The sequence below is a fragment of the Neltuma alba genome, unplaced genomic scaffold (genome assembly GCF_004799145.2).
Source record: "Neltuma alba isolate B1F8T4 unplaced genomic scaffold, ASM479914v2 tig00003877_pilon, whole genome shotgun sequence".
Lineage (NCBI taxonomy): Eukaryota > Viridiplantae > Streptophyta > Magnoliopsida > Fabales > Fabaceae > Neltuma > Neltuma alba.
Genome location: NW_021633463.1, coordinates 1,217 through 25,577, shown reverse-complemented (window position 1 = coordinate 25,577; position 24,361 = coordinate 1,217). Strand labels below are relative to the sequence as shown.

Here is a 24,361-nt window from a genome sequence, read left to right as displayed (position 1 = left end):
CATTAACTTCTTCAACAAATTATAGTTTATTTTCAAAGTAAAAAATCACTTTTAAAATATTTATTTTCGGATTTTGTCCTAATTAAATGTCTGATAAATATTTTTCTCTCATTTGTTAATATATTGGGTCTACATAAGGGTAAAATTCATTTTAGTTTCTACGAAAAGAATTGCATATACTACCTCCCGTCCTTAATATAAGATCCTATTTGATTTTTATTTTGATCTTAAATATAAGACCCCAATTCACTTTGTCTTTCATATTTATACTTTTTTTTTTCAAAATAGCCTTTCTAATAATAATAGTTCTAGTCAATTCACTTGATTAGTAAGGATATTTTAGGAAAGATAAAACATATTTAGAACAAATAACTAACTCAACTTACTTCCTTAATCTTCTCAAATTAGTCAATTGGCTTTTATAATTAGGACCGGTGGTACGTAGGATTAAAAGATGAAAGGGATGATGAGAGATAGAATTAAAAGGGGGGAATAAGTGAAAGTCAAAGCGGATGAATGAATGGGAGAAAAGGGGATAGTTAATTAGGTGGAGAAGAGAATTAATTGGTTGAAGGATAAAAATAATAATAATAATTTAGAAAGGGGAAGAAGGGATTAATATTAAAATAATAATAATTAATTAAAATGGTATGGAGAATAGATTAGGAGAATGAAATATGATTGGAAGAGAATGGAGGCGGGCGGACGGGGAGGGGGATGAATAAACTAGAAAGTAGGCTAATTGAATGAAACGCAGCTGTTGGCATCCACTTCCAACCACTTACCCTCCCTCCCCTCAACTGCCCTAATTAGTACGTCAACACACCTCCATCCCCTCGCCCTCTCCTTTCACTTGCCCGCCTCACTTTTATTACTCTCCCCGGAAAACTACGGGTTTGTTTGGTTTCTTATTTTAAAAATAATTTTTTGTTTTTAAAAACAAAAAAATAAAAAATTTGTTTGATAGCAGAATTATTGCTCTCTCCCAAAAACTACTACTTCTTCTGGTCTTATATATAAGTTTCAAATAACCGAATTATGTTTAATAAACTAATAGTTAAAATTAGTTAAAAATAATAAATAAATCATAAATGCATTTTTGTTTTTCAAATTTAACCTTATTTGGTAAGAGAGTAAATAAGAGAGGCAATAAATTAAAAAAAAATATAGATATAATATTATGAGAGAGATGAAGCACTAAATACAGTCAACTAAGGACAAAATAGGAAAAAAAAGTAACAAATATTCAACAAACTCAAAAATAAAGCTTATATTTTAGACCAGACCCTTTTTAAAAGTGAAGCTTATATATAGGATTGGAGGGAGTATATCATTATATTCTACTATTATTTTACCTAATAAATCTCGTTCGTTCCAATATATACATTATATCTGACAAAATTTAATATTACATCAATTTAATTAGACATGCTTCTTCTTTATATCCACTCATTGTATCCTTTACATAAAATTTGAACTTACAATTTTTGGTGTTGTTAGACTATAAGGTCGTGGCTGACCATATGCGTGTATAACCTTCTTAAAAAAAGGGAGTTTTAATGGATTTATTAAATATATAGATGACTTAGATATGGCAAAAAGATGCGTGCAAGATAAAAAGATACTATTTCTTACTAATGGACCCAATATGCATGCGCTTGGGAATATATAACATTTATTTAATATTCATTTTCAATATTTGGATCTCAAAAATTGTTCAACAACATCACCATCTTCTTCCTCCTCTCGCCCTTTTTAAACCCCATTTGCTCCCTCCCTCTTTCTCTCTCTCTCAAGCCTAGCCATCATCACAACGAATCTCCTCTCTCCTCTCTTTTGTCATGGTCATGGGAGCTTTCCGACGTCGTTTTGAACCCATCTCGAAATGCACCACCGATCAACGTTCCAACCAGACGGTGGCGTCCGACCTCGACGGCACTCTCCTCGTGTCCCGTAGCGCCTTCCCTTACTACATGCTCGTCGCTCTCGAGGCCGGAAGCATCCTCCGCGCCCTCCTCCTCCTCGCCTCCGTCCCCTTCGTCTACTTCACCTACATATTCCTCTCTGAAACCCTCGCCATCAAGACCCTCATCTTCCTCACCTTCGCCGGCCTCAAGATCCGCGACGTCGAGATCGTCGCCCGGTCCGTTCTGCCACGGTTCTACGCGGAGGACGTCCACCCGGACGCATGGCGGGTGTTCAACTCCTTCGGTAAGCGGTACATTGTGACGGCGAGCCCGAGAGTAATGGTGGAGCCGTTCGTGAAGACATTCTTGGGGGTGGACAGGGTGCTGGGGACGGAATTAGAGGTGACAGCGTCGGGGAGAGCCACCGGACTGGTGAAGAAGCCGGGAGTGCTGGTGGGTGAGCACAAGAAGGTGGTGGTGATGAAGGAGTTTGGGTCGCCGGCGAACTTGCCGGATTTAGGACTGGGAGATAGCGAGAGCGATCATGAATTCATGTCAATTTGCAAGGTATTATTACTATCGTATTAATAATCATATAGTACAGTAGTAGTAATATCTGCGAAATGTTTTTCTGTTTTCACCGCCAGAACTTCAATTTGGTTTCACTTTTCACTTTTATTAATTTAATTTATTACCCTCGTCTTTCTGCTTCTGGGGCCAGTTTTGTCTCTGAGTTTTTATTCAAGAGCCATCACAAACTTTATAACTGCTCTTATTAGTTATTACTATTTCCCTTATATAATTAATTAAAATCAATAGATTGTTATAGATTAATACATGAGCAGAACAAAGTACCCCTGCCAAATATACAGTGATCTTTTTTTTTTTTAACTGTTATGTGATACATAGAAGAGAAGAATGGCACAGGAGAATAATATTAAATATGGGACCAACGTTTTATCCATTGATATATTTTATTTGTATACAAATCTACTATAAATAATCAGATGCTACTAAACATGGTCCATATTTTCTTTTTAATTAAATTTTTATAAATATAGCCTGTGCTACGTTACTTTTTTCTTTTCTTCTTTTTTGAGGATAGCAATTTTTCAAAGTGAATCTTAATTAAATTGCCAAAATATAGGTATGTTATTTTTCATGGACCAAAAAAAAAAGGAACATATTAAATAAGATAACTTGAACTAATTTTAAAACCAATTTTTCTGCATTGAAAAAGATATGACCCACCAACAAAATATACAATTTATAGAAAAATTCTATAAAAATGAATTTAGGTTTGGTGGGAGTGTTAATGGCCAAGGAAAAATGAGCTGCTGCTCACATGCCTTTTCTTCTGGTGCAGCTACGTGTGTGTGTATAATTTTTTTCTCTCATGGAATGAGACCTCCAACTGATATCTGTTGGGCTTTTTAATTTCATTCACTTCCTGTAATGGTCCCCCTTAGTTGTTTTGAATCTGGTCCGTTTTATAAATACTTCGCCCTCCATTGCTCCCTCTGTTTTATTCTTCTTTTCTTTTTCTCTAACCCTTTTAACTATTTCCTGCTACTAATAATAACTGGCATCTCTCTTTGCTTTGTTATTTCTCAAGTCAATGATTGAGTCCTTTTGTTACTCTCCATAAGTTCCTTATGCCTTACCCACTCTTTTAGAATTTGACGCTCAACAGTATAGTCAACCCAGTCCCTGTGTTTTTTTCCTCCCATGCAATAATTGTGAAATCTTTGTCATTTAATTTGCATAGTGCTTAGTTCATCATTGAGTAGTATCTAAGCATCATTCTTGTGACCTTCCTTGTTATATTGGTGCTGTGTGTGGGTTGAGTTTTGAGTTTTTTTTTTTTCAGTAATTTTATCAAACAGTTATCATGCAGGTTTCATGTTCTGTTCTTGGGAAAAATTCGTGTGTTCTGTAAATATTGGGGTAGTTCATGGGCTGAAATTTCATTTACTGAGTAATTTTATCAAAGTTTTATCATAATAAACATTGCCCTACATAGTTTGTCATCATTCACTAGTAAGCCTAATTCCTGTGACTTTACGATTGACCTCTTTACACTCTGCAAATTGAAGCTGTTTATGGGCTGAGTTCTGATTATTAATTAATCATATCAAACAGCTATGATGCAATATGCAAGTGGATGAAATGCCTTGCACAGTTAATTATGAAATTAGGTCTGAATTTTTGGCTTAAACTTTCAAAGAAGAAACTTAATTAAATTGCTCATCTTCGTACACTTCTTAGTGAACAAGAACGCTTAATTTATGACTCTGGAAGATAAGTAAATTTTGTTGAATTTTTTGTTTCCTCTGCAGGAAGCATATAAAGTGCCAAGGACCAAGTGTGAGCCACTACCAAGGAACAAACTTTTAAGCCCTGTTATCTTCCATGAGGGTCGCTTAGTGCAAAGGCCAACCCCTCTTGTAGCACTCTTGACCTTCTTGTGGATGCCAATTGGTATTATAATCTCAATCTTAAGGGTATACCTTAACATCCCTTTGCCTGAAAGGCTTGCTTGGTATAACTATAAGCTTCTGGGAATAAGGGTCATAGTGAAGGGCACCCCACCCCCACCCCCAAAGAAAGGCCAAAGTGGAGTCCTGTTTGTATGTAACCACCGTACAGTTTTAGACCCTGTGGTCACCGCAGTTGCACTTAAAAGAAAAATCAGCTGTGTCACTTATAGCATAAGCAAGTTCAGTGAAATGATATCACCAATCAAAGCTGTGGCATTATCAAGGGAAAGAGAGAAAGATGCAGCAAACATTAAGAAATTACTTGAAGAAGGTGACTTGGTGATTTGCCCTGAAGGTACTACTTGTAGAGAGCCATTTCTTCTGAGGTTTAGTGCTCTTTTCGCTGAGCTAACTGATAGAATCGTCCCTGTTGCTATCAACACAAAGCAGAGAGTGTTTTATGGTACATCAGTTCGTGGGTTTAAGTTCTTGGACCCTTATTTTGTGTTCATGAACCCTATGCCCACCTATGAGATCACCTTCTTGAATCAGCTTCCCACTGAACTGACATGCAAGGGAGGCAAATCTGCCATTGAAGTTGCAAATTACATCCAAAGGGTTCTTGGAGGAACTCTGGGTTTTGAATGCACAAACTTGACAAGGAAGGATAAGTACGCCATGCTCGCAGGAACAGATGGGAGGGTTCCATCTAAGAAAGAGAGCGCCTCAAATTGAAAAGAGAGACAAGAAGAACAAGAAGAAGGCAATCAGATCATCCCTTTTGATTGTGAATCTGCATCTTTCACGTATCTTTCTAAAGCGTTTAGAAGCAAGCATGATAGTAATAAGAATTTGATTATTGTAATGATGATATTGGTCATAAAAAAAGGTTCAACGGTGATTTATATGTATCCAGTGATTCTGATATAAAACAAAAAATATAGTTTCTGCAATTGGTTCAGTCGTGAATTGTTAGAAATGTGCCGTCAAAGGTTTCTTACCAAACAATTTTTGCAATGAACGATGGTAGTTGTGGCAAGTGGAGAGTGATAGAGATGGGGCTTCGTGGGACAGCAAAAGAAAACTGACATGCATGATCAAAAACAACATAAATGTCTTGTTATACGAAGAAGCACTGAAGCAAGTACGATTAGGAGAAGTTAATAGGATCCTTCTGTTATGTCGAGACGTCTTATTCAGACAGCAACTTGGTAGACAGAAGGAGTAAATAATTTTGGGGGAACAAGACGCACACCCCATTAAAATTACTTGAAATGACACAGAGTCTATTATACTAATATATACTTTCTCCCTTGTTTTGGTTTGGATTTTTTATTTTTTATCCTTCTAAATATATGTCTTCTTTCAAATTTTAAGTTATAATCATTACTTATTTTTAAGGGTTAATATCATCTATTGTCTCTAAATTTGATCTTATTTTCATTTTAATCCCTGAAATTTGAGACTTGTGATTTTGATTTTTGACGTCATTTTAATTCACCTAATGATTTTTGGTCCTTGAAACAAGGTTTTTAGTTTCAAAATTTAAGGATCAAAACTAAAATGAATTCCAATTTTTCAAAAAGATGACATTAACCCTTTTTTTCAACAATATGCCTGTTACATAGATGGTATTAAATGAAAGCAATTAACTTTTTGGCATCATAAATAAAAGTGATTAAAATTCAAAATAGTATAGATTTTATAGAGCATAGATTTTATATTTTTTTCCCCCTTAGTCTTTTGTTTTTTCTTATGAGAACAAGTAAATGGGAACGGAAGAAAATTACCAAATTCAGACAAGAGAGGTAGCGGGCTAGGTTCAATCTATTTGACTATGATGTCTGAACCAGCTTGCTTAGCTATATCACATAATGAAGAGAAATATTGCATACTACCTCTGATCTCAAATATAAAAACTAGTTGACTAATTTGAGTAGATTAAAAAAATAGATTAAGTTAGTTATTTGTAATAAATAGATGTTATCTTTTTTAAAATATACTTGTTTATCAAATTTATTAATTAAAACTATTATTATTAGAAGTACTACTTTGAGGAAAAAAAAGAATATATATGAGAAACAAAATAGATTAATATTTTATATTTAGGACTAAAATAAAAGGTCAAACGAAATCTTATATTAAGAACCAGAGGTAGTATATAGTGTCCTTCATACTGGACAACGATTTTCCTGCTATTTATTTCCAGTTTTAAATATAAAATTTACTTTTTAATACAATTTACACTACAAACTACAAAGTGAATCTCATATCTAAGTTAGGAGATAGTACCTGTCATCATAAAAAATAATTTTTACAAAGATTGAGAGAATATAATAATCATTGAATCACACTAATTTTTGTAAAATTAAGCTATTTAGTACTTTCTTAGAATGCTTTTAATATAATACATTAGAATTGATAAGTACTGTGAAAGATGAGAAAAAAATATTATGTGATGAATAAATAATGTGAAATTGAAGGAATATATATGTGTGTGGGTGAAGAAGGGTGATGGAGGCTAATGATGAAAAGATGTAGTACATGGGTTTGGCAATTAGGTACAGGTTGGTGAAATGAAAGAGCAGAAAAAACGGGTGGAAGAGAGGGGACCAGGTGGGATGTGCCTATTAACTAATAAGATTCTGAGTTTGAGGAATCTACATGCCACAGTGCCACGTGGACGTGACTGATGGGTCGTAAATATCGGTGATTGATTCCTCCTCCTGTCGTATTCTGCTAACTGTTCCCACTGTCTCTTGCCACTCCCCATCCTCCTCCCCCATCCTCCTCCTTTCATATTCTTTCCATTCATCAATCAATCTCCATTCTCTCATTTTCTTATACACAATCAATTCCTTTCCTGGGTATTCTTCAAATATTTTTTAAAAGCATTTTTCATGCACCTGAAAATTTATATGTTCACCTGCAAAGTGCTGCTTAAACAAGAATGCCAATTATCTCATACCATAAGGGTATGTTTGGTACGAGGGATTTGGGAGGGAAGGAGAAGGATTTTAATCATTTCCTCTTGTTTGGCAACATATAAATTTTGGAAGGGGAGGGAAATTTTTTTAAAATTTTTCCTCCCCTCCCCTCCTCTCCTTAACCTCCCTTCTAAAATTGGGAAGATTTGGAGGGAAAGAGTAATATTTTGCCAATATTTTGTCATGTTTTGACTATTATGTCTATATTTTATCATGTTGTGACCATTATGCCCATATCTTATATAAAATAAGAGCAAAATTATCCATATTAAAATATTTTTCCCTTCCCTCCCCTCTTTTTTTTATAAATCCAAACAAAATAATATTAAAATTCTTTCACTCTCCTCCCCTCCCCTTCCCTCCATTAAAATCCCTCCCCTCCCCTTCCTCTTATTGAGCCAAACATACCCTAAAAGAAAAATGTCACTGATCTCGTAACCTTGTAAAAGAAGCATAACAGCATAAATATATAGGGGTGGGTAAGGATTAGAAATGAAAGGAAAGTTCAGGTGGGCCTCTTCACGGCCCATTCATTTCATGTCGGCCCATATTTTTCTCAGCCCATCCCACTCAAACCCTCTATTCAATAACATCCTGCTTCCACATGAAACTCTCTAGGTATTGGGTTCCTTTCCCGAGAGAATGAAAGGAGCCCAAGATAAATTCAAGGGAAGCAATAAACAAGGCCGGGGTGGGTCCTGTGCGTCGGCGTAGGCTCCGGTCCCAGCTCCAACAACCAAAACCCCGGTGTCACAGGTGTCAAGAAAAAAATGCCATCAACAAGTGTTGGTTCAAGTGGAAGGGATTTGGGTACCTTAAATATTATGTTTTGGGTTCGATTCTTGAAACGATGTGTATAGAACAAACGCTGTTGGAAAGGGTTCTCGTTGCGACATCTGACAGTATCTCGAGAGATTATTCTCCCACTGTTGGAATGAGAAGATACTCTAAGAAGAAAAAAAGAAAAAAAAAGTAAAAAAGAAGGAAGTAAAGCACTTTCTTTTTTGATTTTTCCTTTTTTCAGTTTGGAGGCTTGTGCGGGAGGCCATCTTTGCCTGTGCGGTGTTCTCAAGGCTAGAGCTACCGGTAGGCTTCCATCACACTCCATCTTCACACTCATCAGATCACAATTCGCCTGACGAGGTGGGATTGTCATTCCACTGGTTATCGTCTGAACGGATAGGTTAGAGATCCAGAAGTAGGAAGAAACGAAGGATTGAAGGGATATCAGAGGTTGTTCGACATGGACGTGGTCAAGTCGCAGCAGATATCGTCGAGGCCCATCGAGAATGTGATAGTACACCCTCTGGTTCTTCTGAGCATTGTCGATAACTACAACCGAGTCGCGAAGGACACGCGCAAGCGGGTCGTCGGGGTCTTGCTCGGCAGCTCCTTCAAAGGCACTGTCGATGTTTCCAACAGCTATGCAGGTCTGCGTCTGTCACATCACTTTCAATTTCAATTTCCTGACCGATTATATGGGAGAAGCTTGCGAATTTACTTCTAAAACTTCAGAGCAGAAAGAATTTTTGGGGGATTAGAAACATTTTGCTGTCTTTCGGGTCCAGTAAGCTGGGAATTTGGATTATGTGTGTGACTTTGGTCATGAATTTGTACTTTTGTCGATTTCCTTTTACAATTGGAAGAACACGACTTCTGGGTTTGAGTCTATATATTTTTGGCATAATCATTTCTCTTCTTTTGATCTTTGCGATTCAGACATGCTAATGTTTTGGGAAACATACATTTGGATTTGTTTAAACTTGTGGAAGCGAACATTTTCATTGATACAAGCATTCTGCTTTCATTCTTGTTAACCCAGCAGGGGAATTAGGATTAGTTTTGCGGCCTTGCGACTTTGGCCTCAATTTATTCTTCTGTGGATTTCTCATCAGAAATTGCAGATAATGTCTGGCTTTTGGCTTACAGACATTGGACAATGTATATAATACGTGATTCAATAAATGTTTAGTAGTGACTTAATTACCTTAACATGATATCATCATTTTAGAGAGCAATTCAGTATGTTTGTGTTTCTATAATGACAGTTCCTTTTGAGGAAGACGACAAGGACCCAAGTATTTGGTTCCTTGACCACAACTACCACGAGGCAATGTTTTCTATGTTCAAGAGAATAAATGGTAATCTCGCTTTCTACAATGTATTATAGGTCTCATCTTTGAATTTTGAGTGACGTCATATTCCCATTCACCTTGGTAATATACGGACTCTTGATGGCTGTGTTTCAGCCAAGGAGCATGTTGTGGGATGGTACAGTACGGGCCCAAAACTTAGAGAGAATGATTTGGACATTCACAGATTATTCCACAAGTAAGAATATACGTCTGTGTCTTTCTGAAGAATATCATGGAAAGATCTGAATTTCTTTTTCATTTCGCTTTCTCTGCATGTTAGTTTTGTTGGTTTTGCCCACACGGTCCAGGCGTTTTTGACTGTATGTAATTTTGTTGTGCCAATTGAATTATGATGTTTCCTTCTCGATGTTTATGTAAACTGTGAAGCTTGATTTTCATTCAAATACTGTCGCATGGGGGGAAAAAAAAAGAGTAGTGACCCGTGCATCTATATTAATATTGTGGTGTGAGATTTTCTACCTGACGTTTTCTTTTCTTCTCAAATTTTCTAGCTTGCTCTTCTCATCAATTGACCCGTTTATCCTTTGTTAGCTATGTACAAAATCCGGTCTTGGTCATTATTGATGTGCAACCTAAGGAGCTTGGTATACCCACAAAAGCTTACTATGATGTTGAAGAAGTGAAGGAGGTGAGACCAATACGATGCATCTGAAATGTTCTGTTATAGAGATTAATAATTGGCAATGAAAGAGCTGTAGAATATAAATTAATTATAGTTTTATTCAAAATCTTAACCAAAAGATACTTTTGTTTTATGATGACAGAATGCTACACAAAAAAGTCAGAAGGTTTTTGTGCATGTCCCTTCCGAAATTGCTGCTCATGATGTTGAGGAAATTGGTAAGATGAACAAAAATGTTGCATTTAGTTTCAGCTGCACTTCATCACAGCAACTAAAGTTAGAAGTTGACTTATTTTCGTATTAGGTCTTACTTGTCCAATAGTGGCAATAACATCTTGTATTTACAGGAGTTGAACACTTGTTAAGAGATGTGAAAGATACAACCATCAGTACACTTGCAACTGAGGTTCCACCTGCTCACTTCCTTCTCCTTTATCCTTTCCAGTAGCGTACACTGTTTTCAAGTCTATCTCCTTCATCACTAACTTGAGAACTGTACCATTGTTTGTATACCTTTTGAAGCAGAAATTTAATTAGCAAATCACCTACTTTGTTGCTTGTTCAGGTTTCTGATAAACTTACAGCCTTAAAGGGTTTAGATGCTAGATTAATAGAGATACGTGGTTACCTTGATTTGGTTATTGAAGGAAGGCTTCCATTAAACCATGAGATACTTTACCATCTGCAGGTACAATTTCTATTACTTTAATTTGGGATATCCACAGACCACAGCTACATTGTGTCATATCATTAAACCTATATCTAAGTATTTTTATGGCTGTTTTTCTAATTTATCATTTGAGTTTCTTTTTGATTTTCCTTGAAAGAAGATGATCGCTCCGTTCTAAGGAAATTTCCCATGAAACATATTTCAAAACCTAGTTTCCGATTACTTGTTGTTAATTTTTTATTTTATTTTTTGCTTCTTTTTTTTTCCTTTGGGGGGGGGGGGTTTATTGAGGCATGTGGCTGTCATTATTCAGATTATCATGCCTTCACTTGTATAAGGAGTCATTTCTAAAGAGTTTAGTAGGTCAAGTATTTACTGTCACTGTCAGAAAGGTACCCGCAAGAAATCTCCCATGGTTTGAACTAAAGAAAGTTCTCATGGCCATAATGCAAATTTGCCATATACTGAGTAGTTTTTGCATAATTTGAGATACATAAGTAGTTGAGATTTTGCAGGATGTGTTCAACCATTGTCCGAATCTCAATGTTTCTGAGTTGATCAAGGCCTTTGCAGGTAACCCTCATGGAACAATGAATATTCTCATTCCTTTTTAACTTGACTATGTCGACTTGTTTTTAATAAAAATGCCGTTTTCCTTTGTATTTCTTTTATGCAGTAAAAACAAACGACATGATGTTGGTCACATATCTATCCTCTCTCATCCGTAGTGTGGTTGCGCTTCACAACTTGATAAACAACAAGGTGACTGACTATTCTACTTCTAAAGATGGATTTGAGGAATGGATGTGGTTGCGGTATCCGCAGAACATTCTAAATTTCGTGTTTTATTTCAGATGCTGAACAAGGAACACGAGAAAGCTGAAGATGCAAAGCCAGTTGCAGTTCCTGCTGTGAGTGGCAGCTGATTATGATGGCGAATCTGCTATTGAAGTTGCAAATTACACTCAAAGGGCTTTTGCAGGAACTTTGGGTTTTTAATGCACCAATTTGATAAGGAAGGATAAGTATGCTATGCTCGCAGGAACAGGTTAGAGGATTCAATTCAATCCAAGAAAAGAGAGCCTCAAATTGAAAAGAGGGACAACAAGGCGATCATCCCTTATGATGATGCTTCCTTCTTCTGTTCCTATGTACCTATTCTTATTTAGATTTTCATCTTATCTCTAAATATGTGTTTTGTCCCAAATTTCAAAGACAACTATTATTTGTTTCCATTAGTACCACTGTTAGATGTAGGACGTTAAATCAAGATAGTTAAGATTTAAAATATTGTGATATTAAATGAAGAAAAAAACTGAGGAAAAAAATCCTTCATATCGTACATAAATTTTGTTTTCTCATTAATTTGTGTTTTCTTCCTATAAAGACAAGTAAAAAAAAAAAAAAGATGAGGAATTACTAACTAAATTCAGACACGAGAGGTAACTAGATTAATACTATCTTCGATCTTTAATATAAGATCCTGTTTGACTTTTATTTTGGTCTTAAATATAAGATCCAAATTCATTTTGTCTTTCAGATTTATACATTTTTTTTCAAAGTAGTCCTTTTAACAATGATAGTTTTAGTGAATACACTTGATTAGCAAGGATATTTTAGAAAAAAATATATATTTAGGACAAATAACTAACTCAATTCATTTTCTTAATCTCCTCAAATTAGTCAACTGGCTCTTATAATTAGGATGACATTGATGGTTTAACTAGCTTGCTGAGGTACATCGCAGAATCGAGAATGATATAGAGCCCATGGCATGGACAAGGATCGTTGTGTTTCGACTACTACTATTAACCGATCTGTGTATTTAACTAATAAGATCACGCGTTTGAGAAATGTATGTGATACAATTAATCTCTCTTTTGGGTGAGGTAGAGAATATTTATGTCGTGATAATCAAATTATGATGTCCGCCACATCCAAATATACGAGTACTTCTGAGTGGGATGAGAGTCTCTGCTTCGGAGCAAGCATTTGTGATGAAGAAGCTTGGCCAGCTTCATCATTGGCTTCATATGGCCTTGAGCTGGGTATGGAACCGTCTAGACGAATCAGGATAGGACAGACATAAACAACCTTAAAACATGCTAATGACCTTGTGAATCAATGACATTAGTTTCGCTTATAAGTCACGGGTTCGATTCGACTAGTTTCGAGCTTATGATATTGATAGCTTGCCCCTTTTACTAAAATAAACGTACCAGAAAAAATGAAGAGGGTTTGGGAGCAGAAATATTATAGAGGAAAAGGTCGGATGGTTTCGATGGTAGGCCGAGTGGGGGGTCCACAAAGATTTTGGGCCTCTCCACGTACGGCCCATTTGGATATTCATTCCGATTCGGCCCATCCACTACCCCAAACTTGCTTTCATCTATAAATAATAGGGAGAATTATAATTAAATCCCATAAAAAGAAAAAAATTACAAAATAAGAGGGTGTCATTTTCTACCATAAGATCTGTCATTATATGTTACTCAAATTGTTGTTGGGACCTTTTAGTAATTATTTTTCTTTTGTGAGGCTTATTGTAATTATCTCTAATTTTGCTTTTTTTAATTTGGGATATTTTCATGTGCCGTTAGGCAGTTGGCCATCCGCCTCAAGGCGCGAGCCACCGGGAGACTTCCATCATACGCCATCTTCACACTCATCACTCTCACATTGTAATTCGCCTGAAGAGGGTGTGATCGTGATTCTATTGGGTATAGTCTGAACGGAGAGGTTAGAGATCCAAAAGGAGGAAGAAACGAAGGATTGAGGGGATATCAGAGGTTGCTCAACATGGACGTGAATAAGTCGCCGCAAATGTCGTCGGGGCCCATCAAGAAGGTGTTAATACACCCTCTGGTTCTTCTAAGCATCGTCGATCACTACAATCGTGTCTCCCAGCAATCGTTTAGGCGGGTCGTCGGAGTCTTGCTCGGCACCTCCTTCCAAGGCATTGTCGATGTTTCCAACAGCTATGCAGGTCTGCGTCTGTCACTTCAATTTCAATTTCCCGACAGATTTTATGCAAGAAGCATTCGAATTTACTTCTAAAAACTCGGGGGAGAAAGATTTTTTTGGTAGATTAGAAACATTTTGCTGGCTTAAGGGTCAAGCAAGCCGGGAATTAGGATTGTGTGCGTGACTTTAGTCATGAATTTGTACTTCCTTGGACTTCCTTTTACGATCGGAAGAACACAACTTCTCGGTTTAAGTCTACAGACTTCTGGCATAGTCATTTCTCTTCTCTTGATATACGCGATTCAGATACGCTAATTGGGGAAGCGAACATTTTTATTGATAAAAGCATTGTGCTTTCATTCTTGTTAACCAAGAAGGGAAATGAGGATTAGGTTTGTGACATTGTCACTTTGGCCTCAAGTTATTCTTCTGTGGATTCCAGATTAGAACTGGCGCGCGATGTCCGGCCATTGGCTTACCGACATTGGATGCTAAATATGTGATTCAGTATATGTTTAGAGAGCAATTCAGTATGTTTGTGTTTCTGTAATGACAGTTCCTTTTGAGGAAGAAGTCACGGACCCAAGTGTCTGGTCCCTTAACCACAACTACCATGAGGCAATGCTTTCTATGTTCAAGAAAATAAATGGTAATCTTGCTTGCTACAATGAATTGCAAGTCTCCTTTTAGAATTTTAAGTGATGTCATATTGCCATTTTCCCCTGTAATGTAGGGACTCTTGGTGGCTATGTTTCAGATAAGGAGCATGTTGTGGGATGGTACAGTACAGGCCCAAAACTTCGAGCAAATGATCTGGACATACATAGATTATTCCACAAGTAAGATTTTGTGTCTTTCTTTCTGAAGAATATCTGGGAAAGATCTGGATTTGTTGTGGTGTAAAATCATTTTGTTTTGTCTGCATGATAGTTTTGTTGGTTTTGCCCACATGGACCAGGCCATTTTGATTGTGTAATTTTGTTTGTGCCAATTGAATTTTGATGTTTCCTTCTCGATGGTTATGTATACTGTGAAGCTTGATTTTTATTCAGATATTGTCATATATATGGAAAAAAAGTTGTGACTCATACATATATATATTATTACGTTTGATTTTTGATATGAAAGTTACAAAATTAATTTGTGTATTTGTATTAAGGAAATTAGTTTAGCTAGTTATTTATAATGAATGTATGTTGATTTTCCTTAAATATTCTATTAAATTATATGCAGTGGAACCATCCTGCCCGTTTAATGGCAATCTCCTTACTATGTGCAATCCATAGAGATACTTTGAGGGAAAAAATTATAAATTTGATAGACAAAGTTGATTTAAATCTTATATTTTTGCTTTTCTTTTCAAGTTTTCAAGCTTGCTCTTCTCCTCAATTGACTTCTTCATCCCTTGTTAGCTATGTTCCAAATCCGATCTTGGTCATTACTGATGTGCGATCTAGGGAGCCAGGTATCCCAACAAATGCTTACTATGATGTTGAAGAAGGGAAGGAGGTGAGACCAATATGATGCATGTGAAATGTTCTTCCATAGAAATAATTGGCAATGAAAGAGCTATAGAATATAAATTCCTTATAATTTTATTCAAACATATTAACCAAAAGATACATTTGTTTTATTATGACAGAATCCTACCCAAAAAAGTCAGAAGGTTTTTGTTCATGTCCCTTCGGAAATTGCTGCTGATGAGGTTGAGGAAATTGGTAAGATGAGCAAAAATGTTGCCGTTACTTTGAGCTGCACTTCATCAGAGCGACTAAAGTTAGAAATTGACTTATTTTTGGATTAGATTTTACTTGTCCAATATTAGCAATAACATCTTGTATTTACAGGAGTTGGACACTTGTTAAGAGATGTGAAAGATACAACCATCAGTACACTTGCAACTGAGGTTCCACCTGCTCACTTCCTTCCCCTTTATCCTTTCCAGCAGCGTACACTGTTTTCAAGTCTATCTCCTTCCTCATTAACTTGAGAACTGTACAATTGTTTGTATGCCGTTTGAAGCAGAAAGTTAATTAGCAAATTACCTACTTTGTTGCTTGTTCAGGTTTCTGATAAACTTACAGCCATTAAGGGTTTAGATGCTAGATTAAGAAGGATAAGTTGGTACCTTGGTTTGCTTATTATTGGATGGTATCCATTAAACCATGAGGTACTCTGCCATCTGCAGGTACAATTGCTATTACTTTAATTTGGGATATCCACAGCTACATTGCGTCATGTCATTTAACCTGCATATATAACTGAATATTTGTATGACTGCTTTTCTAATTTGCCAAGTAGTTGAGATTCGCAGGATGTGGTCAACCACTGTCCGAATCTGAATGTTCCTGAGTTAATCAAGGCCTTTGTAGGTAAGGCCCATGGAACAATGAATATTCTCTTTCCCATCTAACTTAAATCTATCAACGTGTTTTTAATAAGAATGCCATACATGTTCCTTTGTATTTGTGTTATGCAGTAAAATCAAACGACATGATGTGGGTCATATATCTAACCGCTCTCATCCGTTGTGTCATTGCGCTACACAACTTGATAAACAACAAGGTGACCTAACTATATATACTGTACTTCTAAGGATGGATTATTTGAGGAATGGATCGATGTGGTTGCCCCCGCAGCATTCTAAATTCCGTGTTTTGTTTCAGATTCTGTACAAGGAATACGAGAAAGCTGAAGATGCAAAGCTACTTGCATTTGAGTCATATCATTCTTGATACATTTACGGGGCTTTTACTTTAGGCTTCGTTGGTTGAACTCTGGCCATTTTTGTCATTAAGATGTACTGCTGATCCTAGTCTAGTGTCGTCAAGCTTAGCTTGCCTGTTGTATTCCCAAAAAAGATGTGCTGCTGATCAAAATCTTTACCCTTCTTATCCCTCGCCCATATAATTTTTTGGTCAATGAGGTGAAGGTTCTGTTCAGGTACATTTACCTGCTTTTGTAATGAAATTCATCGTTACGTTTCCTTGTTGAGTAGTTTATGATCCTTAATGGGTGAGATAAATAATTATCCGATACAAATGTTTTGGTTGACGGATATATTGTGGTTCAAATTAAATTTTAGTGAAAACATAAAAATTCAAATTCAAATAGTAGAAAAATAAAAAAAAATTAAAGTAAGAATAATAACAAAATAATGAGAACCAGCTAAGCATATGAAAATCACACTATTCACGATAAAATTGTTAATGATCTTCCAAGAAAATATAATCCAGACTCTGGGATAAAATAGAATAAAATTAGAAGAGACTTTTGTAAGTATCAGGCGTTGACAAAAAAAGATTATTGTACTTCGGTCCTTAATATTTAAGCTAGTTGGAGAATTGGATTGGCTTTAATATATAAAACTTCAATTCGCTTTATCTCTTATCTTTTTCCAAAATATCCTTAAAATATTCATAAGATAATTTCAATCACCCAACGCCCACAATTGAAGGCAATAGTTTAAGGAGATCAACACATATTTGTGACGAATAATTAACATAACTAATTTTTTTTAATATCTTTAAATTAGTTATCTAACTCTCATATTAAAAATCATAAGTAGTATATACACTACTTTCAATACTAAATATAAGATCTAGTTTTGTAGTGAAAGTATTACCAGACATCATATATATTTTAATTTAATATTTAAATGAAGAAATAAAAACATACTTTTTTTGTGGGGATGAATGGAGAAGTCGATGAAGAAAGATGGGGTAATAATTAATAAATCGTTTTCCCGGGAAGCTCGCGGAGTTTATGCGCCTGAGGACATGACAGAATATGAAGTTTCATAAAAACTTTTTAGCCACGGTAACCAAAATGGTAAACGTCATGTGATCCAGACTGAAGATAGTATTTATTTGCCTTTTTTTTCCCCCATTTCTGGGAAGTGTCTCTTTCTGTTTAGTATTTGTTTACAACTTTGCATGAACTGGCTTAAAGAACCATTAAACCCATTTCAGTCACATTAATCGTTGAATGTTAACTCTTGAGGGAAAAGAGAACGGAGTCCCTGCAATTCTATGCTTTCTTGTCTGACTTCGTAAACCTCGTCTGATTTTGAATCCATTTTTTGCGTCAGGCATTCTGTTCTTGGAATTGCTATTTTGTGGAGAAACCATGATCAGAGCTTCAGGGGACAGGAGGTTATGTTCGGTATCCATCAGAATATGCTTTCTTAAGTTCCTTTATTTGCATTTTGTTCCTGTTTATCTGAATCCTCTTGCTGGACGTCTACTGGAAAGCAAAACTGGTTGGAGGGCTCGAGGTGCCTTTAAGTTCCTTAAAATAGATGAGGAATTCGACATATTGAAGGTTGCTGATTATAAAGGGCTTGAATAAGTTTACTGGCTTTGCTGACTATTTAAAAAAAAAAAATTTGCATTAATGATTTTGCCCTCTGGCCTGTATTTTAGAATGACTATTTGATATTTGATTGAAACTTTAAATATGAAACCTTTGGACGTAATTTAAATTAACCACTCGCTATTAAATTCTTGGCAATGCGATCGTTTTTCTTTACACTCTGTAGTAGCCTGCAACACTAAATTTGTACATTTATATGGTATTGTCTGGCCTCTGATCCTACAGTCTTCGGTATATAGCCTGCAACGCTATATTTGTACATTTACATGTCCAATTCCATAAAGGTGTACCTTTGTCCTTAAGTCCCTCTCAACTTCTCGAGATATTTTCTTTGCTGGGGTGAGAGGTTCTGCAGATTTATTCACTTCCTCTGGTAGCTGGAGTCAGGTACTGGTGAATGAATTTATATGGGCATTTTTTTTAAATCGTTTCTAAGGCATTCATTTGAAGAGATGTGATCGTATTTTAATTTTATGACTTGTTCTTGTTCATCTGCAATGGCAAAATGCTCTATGAAGATGAGCGTCTAAATTAAAGTTGCTGCAAAATCCACTCCATTGTTCTTGCCAGTTAAATTCTCTGGTTCCTTCTAGCAAACAATGTCTGGACGACGATTTAGGCGGTTGTTGTCATGCATAGAAGGTTTGTAGAACTCATGATAAAGCCTTCTATTTTTCATTCTTGGACAATCCTTGAAGGGTTTAACTGATGTTGCCCGCATTCCTAAGGAGAAGTGAAGTTTCTTTACATAAAGATGTAACAGTGGGGGAGACTTATGATTAACACTAAAATGAAAATCACAAACCTAAAGGCAAATACCACATGACTTTGAAAGCTATCTCCACATTTCATGGATGTAGTACTCTCTTAAAAAAGAATGATAAAATCCTTTAATATCAGTTAAACAAGTCTTCTAAAGGGAACCGTGAGCCAACTAGATATACAAAGGAATATAGTGGTACTTTGTAACAAAAAGAAAAGCGCTGAGTTACTTTCTAAATTGATTTGATTCATAATAGCATGCCTTTTGTATGGTTAGAAACTACTCATGAGAGTATCTGAAGTTTCAGTTGGTGAAATTGTTGTGCAGTTCTATGTTCTTGCTGCATACTCATTAATTGTCGTTGAAAAGTGATACAAGCGTATTAACTGTCTTTGAAAGTGTACTCCGAACTTCATAATATCATGTTATTTTCAGCCTGTGTTTTCATAATTTTTACTCTTCAATCTATATACCTGGATCATCATAACATCTGCCTGCGTCACCTTTTCATGTGCAGCTGAAATTATTCTTCCCTTTGTCAACTTTTATCAAAACCAAAAAGCAGCAGCAATTCTAGCATAGGTAGGGATTTTGGTTTCCCCTTTTCCTACTACTCTAACTTTTGAGAAATATTATGTTCTCCATAGTTTCTTTCTAAATTTTCTTCCTCCCAGGTGGATTTGCCATTTCTCAAGAATTGAGAGTCATGACAGTAGCCCATCTGTTTTGGGACAAACGCGCCTGAAATTTGAATTTGGCACCCAACGTATAAGTTACAGGTGCCAAAACTGATTTTGACCTTACCGATTTAAGGTAATTTTTACATAGGAGGGGAGGTGGTTATTCTTATTTCTACTAATTTTCTCGACGTGCTGTTTAGTATATAGGTATCCTGATTCCCAATGTGAATTGAGTACATATTAATAACAACTTTTTAAGAATGAGAGGTAAGCAAAAGTTAATCTTCTTCTACTGCTTATGAGATGTTTAACACAGAAGTTCTAAATTTTCTTCATATTTTTTTGGCCAAATTTCTTTCATATTCACTCAAACAGCTCAAAAGTAGATTTCCAAGCGTCTGGAAAAGTAACACTTCTTTAACTATCAAATCCTTGAGTTTTTATGGTTACCCCTTCAGATGCATTTGCAGCTCGTGAAATTATTCCCTTGCAGAAGGATTCAAAAGATCAGCATCACCTGCTTGAGAAGGATGAAAGTCCCTCCAGGATAGATGATGAAAGCAATAAGGTATCCTATAGCAAAAGGGAAATTGACAGGAAGAAATTATAATTATGGATTATTTTTCATCATATGCAAATTGTTTTATTACTTGGCTTTGACTGGGATTCAAACTCGGATTCTTCAGCCCTCCCTGAATGCAATTTAATGAGTACAAGCATCGTGCTCCAAGAAAAACGTTTTTGCTCATTTATCTTCCAGTCTTGTTTTCACTGCTCTTGTGGGCAATTAGAATGCTCCAATAGGATCTATATCATTAAGGCATACGCAGTCTCAAATTTACCAGGATCTTGGTTGGTATGATACCGATCGCTCATGAGAGCCATCCAGTCATGGAATCCGAGAATTTTAGTCTCACCTTGGATTCTTGATCATGCTAGTCACCTTTTTGTTCTTTTCTTACTAAAATATGGCTAGTGGACCAACCATTATTACCGTACGTGTGAACTGTGGCTATTTCTTTTTCTGCCTGAACAATCATTGCCTGCCTGGCATCTTCCTTTCTGTAACAAGATTTTGAAATTCTAAAATTCCTTTCAGATATGAGATAAACTCCAAGCTTATTACTGTTCCACTGGATGATGCCGATGGTGATACTGTTGCTTCAACGAGGTTCTTCGACATAAGCTAAACAAAAGACAAGGTAAACTGTTTCCTCCATTATTTCCTATGCTTTTTCATATGGCAACAAAAACCATTGATATTGATCCAAACCTTAGGTCTCTAGAGGAACATGACTCACTTCACATAGTTGTTGGGCCATTTGGGACAAAATTTTCTGGTCAAAAGGTTGCTGCAAAGCAGATATCAACAGGGATATTGGTTGATTTTTACATATGGGTGGTGGTGGCGGCCTTATTCAGTGTTGGATGAAATGTTGTGATGAGTATGTTAAGATAATTACGAAGATATATGAGCTGGATTACCTAACTCTGACAAGAAGCCTGGATACCCGGAAATGCTCCCATGCTATCTCTGAGCTGTGAAGCCTGAACAAAACCTTCTGTACACTTTAATGTAAGTACATGCAAATGACTCAGATTTCATCTGCACATGTGGAGCCCACTTGTGAGATGATTGCATGTTCAAAGATGTGTTGCACACGAGTGTCCCCCACGTACATACAAACAACTGGCAGCGCATTTGAGTTTGCTGAATTCAGGTTGCTTATAGTTATGGAGGTGGCAACTACCACAGCTAGTAAGTCCTCTGCAATTAACATATGCTAACATTTGACTTTTGTATTCACCAGGAGGGAGAGGATTTAAGGGAAAGGAGACTATTATCTCTTTGTTACACAATGTGTATGTACTTACTAGTGGATCAAATGAAAGAGAGAAATAAATGTTATGGGGAGATTTCTTAAAAAACAGAGCATGTTTTATAGCCAAATAATGATCTATCATGTAGACTTAAATCATTATAAATGAACCAGACCATCCAATTGTTCATTGCTATTATCTGTGTTTTGGATTTATCCTCTTCGTTAATTATAGATATTTATATAAGCAATTGTGCCGTTGCTTTACAGTTTACACCCTATCTAGTGCACGTGAACATGTTGCCTCTTTAATGCGATTGTTCAGCTTCAATTTGAGCCATTATGAGTTCTTGTTTCAGTCGGTCAAATTCTAAACTCATTCCCCATTAGTCCCAACATATGATGTATTTACTGCTTAGCTCTGATTAAAAATAAAAAAAGAAAAGAAAAGAAAAGAAAAGAAAATATTGGCTAAGAAAATGAAAGAAACCGAGTGATTATATCAAGAAGCTGGCAATTTATTTTGACACCAAACTTTTTGCAGCATCAAACTCCAAACTTCCATGGGAGGGATTTTTAAGGTGGGAGATGGGCTGTTCTGAATCCGAAGGCGAAAAAAAGATCACCAACTGAACCCAAGAACCTTTAGTAATACAAAACTTCCATTTTTTTCCCTACCTTTACTGAAGAACATGTTCATCCAAATCAATAAAGCAGACCCTTTTCTCTATTATACATGTCTTGGAATCTTACAAAACTTGTTTTCTAACAACAATTAGCAGAGAACTCAACTGGAGGGTCTCTCCCTGGAGGAAGAAGAGTGTAAGAACTCAATGCAATCTTCCACAGCCTCAGCTCGGTGTGAATCGGTAGGATCTGATAAAGAACGTGACCTTACGAAAGTTGATGAAGAAGAAACCTTCCTAGATGATTTTCTTCTCATGGAAACAACCCTTACAGTAGCTCTGGCCACCTTTGCTCCAAGCCGCAGTAGAAATCTCAACGACGAAAATCTCGAGTCTTTCGGCAACCGGAAACTCCAAGTTCCGATTATCCTCTTCCTGTTTCCTAATACTCTTCCACTCCGGTCACCATGCTTCAGAAACAAGGTTGTTTCTCATTTACATCAGGACTGAAACATGCCCTTTTGCTTTTTGTTGACATTTTATGTGTGAGAAAATGTAACGATCAACAGCAGAAAAACCAGTCCTTGAGCTTCGCTTCTTGTGTGATAAAAGAAAACAGAGCAGAAGCAGAGGGGGGGGGGGAGAGGGGGAGAGAGAGAGTAGTACTAGTTTGAGAGGGGAAAGGGGACAGTTGAATGGACTGGTAGGCTGCATATATAGACAACAGAAATTCCAAGGAAGAAAGCCAAGTTAGACTAAAGATGTGAAAAATAAAGCAAAAGGAAAATAGCAAGAGGGGAAAGAGTTTTATTGATTAATAAACAAATATAGCAAGAAGGGTTATACATAATTACCTAAACTGTGGATCCTAATTCTAAACTGTTAATTAAAAAAGGAAAATACTCCAATTACAATCTGTAACATGAATAATACTAATGACTAAAGGGTGTGATGTTTTCAAGACGCAAGGACATTTGAAATTCAAAAAGCTCAACTTGACCTTGAGAACAAGGAAGCCTTATGAATAGGAAAGAAGTATTTATACGGTATTTGATTGATTGATTCAATTAATCAAAATATATTATTATGCATGATAGGTGATTTGAAGATCTACTTGAGCCTGTTTGAGGGCATGTGCATGTGAATATGGTTTGAAAAATGTTAGTTTAACAGTATGATTTTAATGGGGAGGCTACCATGATTAATTGAGGTAAGCATTCTAAGACGAAGTGTGATTTATGAACAGGAAGAAAGAGAGAGAGAGAGAATTGAGAAAGATGGAAAAGAAGAGGGAGAAAACAGGGGGGGTTTGGTCAAAAGACAGAAATGGTGGAGCCATGGAGACTAGGGAAGGAGACAGAGAGTGAAACTGTCAAAGGTTAACATATAAAAAGGAGGTGGTAACAGAGACAGACACAGAGGATACTCTTCTAATCAGCGTTGCTTTTAATGTGCTATTTGCATTTTGCAGGTCCTACGCTCTTTGCTTTTTGCTTCCACTTTGCTTCTATCTCGACAACACAACGCTAAGCTCTTAAAGATTGAACCAAAAAAGAAAAAACTGAAATATTTTTTCGCCAAGTCTTTTTTCCTTCTTTTCTCTATAATAAACAAATGTTAAGGTTAGATTTGAAGGCCATGTTATGTTGTGAAATGAGTGAAAGAGAGAAAGAGGGAAGTGTGTTTGAATTTAGGGAATTTTGAAGTCATATTTCCTTTATCTTGTAGCGGCACAAGGAAATTCATGAGACAGGAAATTTGATGCGTTCCATTATTCCATTGTGGGTTTTGCAGTTTCATGTTGTTATGAGCCTTACCTTTGACAACTCTGTACTGTATCGGCAGAGAGACTAATAATAGAGATGCATCATTTATTTTACGTATGAAATGGTAAGAGTCTCGATCTTTCTTTTCTTTTTAACTGTTTGAATTGACTTTAATAATTTCACTTCAATAGTAAAAAAGATATAGTGAAAATTTTAAAATTCATCTGATGACTTTTTTCTTTAAAAAAATTTGCTCATTCAGAGGTTAATTAGTAAATTACAAACATGGTTAAGGTCTCAAATGTTTTTCAATTTTGTCTTCCTTAGTACCAATAATTAATTATTCATTTTTAATGTATATGTGATTTTGATATGCTACTAAAATAAGATAAAAATATTAATCATCTTCAAAATTTCGTAAAACATCACTACCGAAAAAAAAAAGACTGAAAAAATAGTTTTATACTCCTCTGATCCTATTTGTAAGATGAAGAGAGAAAATATTTTTTGTTCTATTTATAAATCACTTCATTAATTTTTAACGTG

The 24,361-nt window shown here is 36.0% G+C and overlaps 3 protein-coding genes across 7 annotated transcripts; all 3 read left to right on the top strand.

Moving 5' to 3' along the window:
* The first annotated feature begins 1,781 nt into the window (after positions 1–1,781).
* On the top strand, positions 1,782–5,404 carry LOC114742760 (glycerol-3-phosphate 2-O-acyltransferase 6-like). The gene is made up of 2 exons (XM_028930979.1): positions 1,782–2,474; positions 4,247–5,404. The coding sequence occupies exons 1-2, from the start codon at positions 1,842–1,844 to the stop codon at positions 5,120–5,122; spliced, it is 1,509 nt and encodes a 502-aa protein (XP_028786812.1). The 5' UTR covers positions 1,782–1,841; the 3' UTR covers positions 5,123–5,404.
* A 3,021-nt stretch (positions 5,405–8,425) lies between these two features.
* LOC114742759 (26S proteasome non-ATPase regulatory subunit 7 homolog A-like) lies at positions 8,426–12,060 on the top strand. The gene is made up of 10 exons (XM_028930978.1): positions 8,426–8,804; positions 9,423–9,515; positions 9,624–9,705; positions 10,062–10,158; positions 10,295–10,370; positions 10,500–10,558; positions 10,718–10,840; positions 11,338–11,395; positions 11,499–11,584; positions 11,677–12,060. Exons 1-10 carry the CDS (start codon positions 8,618–8,620, stop codon positions 11,746–11,748), a joined length of 933 nt encoding a protein of 310 aa, XP_028786811.1. The 5' UTR covers positions 8,426–8,617; the 3' UTR covers positions 11,749–12,060.
* A 1,403-nt stretch (positions 12,061–13,463) lies between these two features.
* Positions 13,464–16,787, top strand: LOC114742757 (26S proteasome non-ATPase regulatory subunit 7 homolog A-like). 5 transcript variants are annotated; one of them, XM_028930974.1, is made up of 10 exons: positions 13,464–13,808; positions 14,343–14,435; positions 14,544–14,625; positions 15,199–15,295; positions 15,429–15,504; positions 15,634–15,692; positions 15,852–15,974; positions 16,101–16,158; positions 16,266–16,351; positions 16,453–16,787. In XM_028930974.1, the coding sequence occupies exons 1-10, from the start codon at positions 13,622–13,624 to the stop codon at positions 16,519–16,521; spliced, it is 930 nt and encodes a 309-aa protein (XP_028786807.1). In that variant the 5' UTR covers positions 13,464–13,621; the 3' UTR covers positions 16,522–16,787. The 5 variants fall into 5 exon arrangements, with proteins under 5 accessions (XP_028786807.1, XP_028786808.1, XP_028786806.1 ...); XM_028930975.1 differs by having other exon boundaries at positions 14,520–14,625; positions 15,244–15,295; XM_028930973.1 differs by having other exon boundaries at positions 14,520–14,625; positions 15,852–15,956.
* Positions 16,788–24,361: the final 7,574 nt, after the last annotated feature.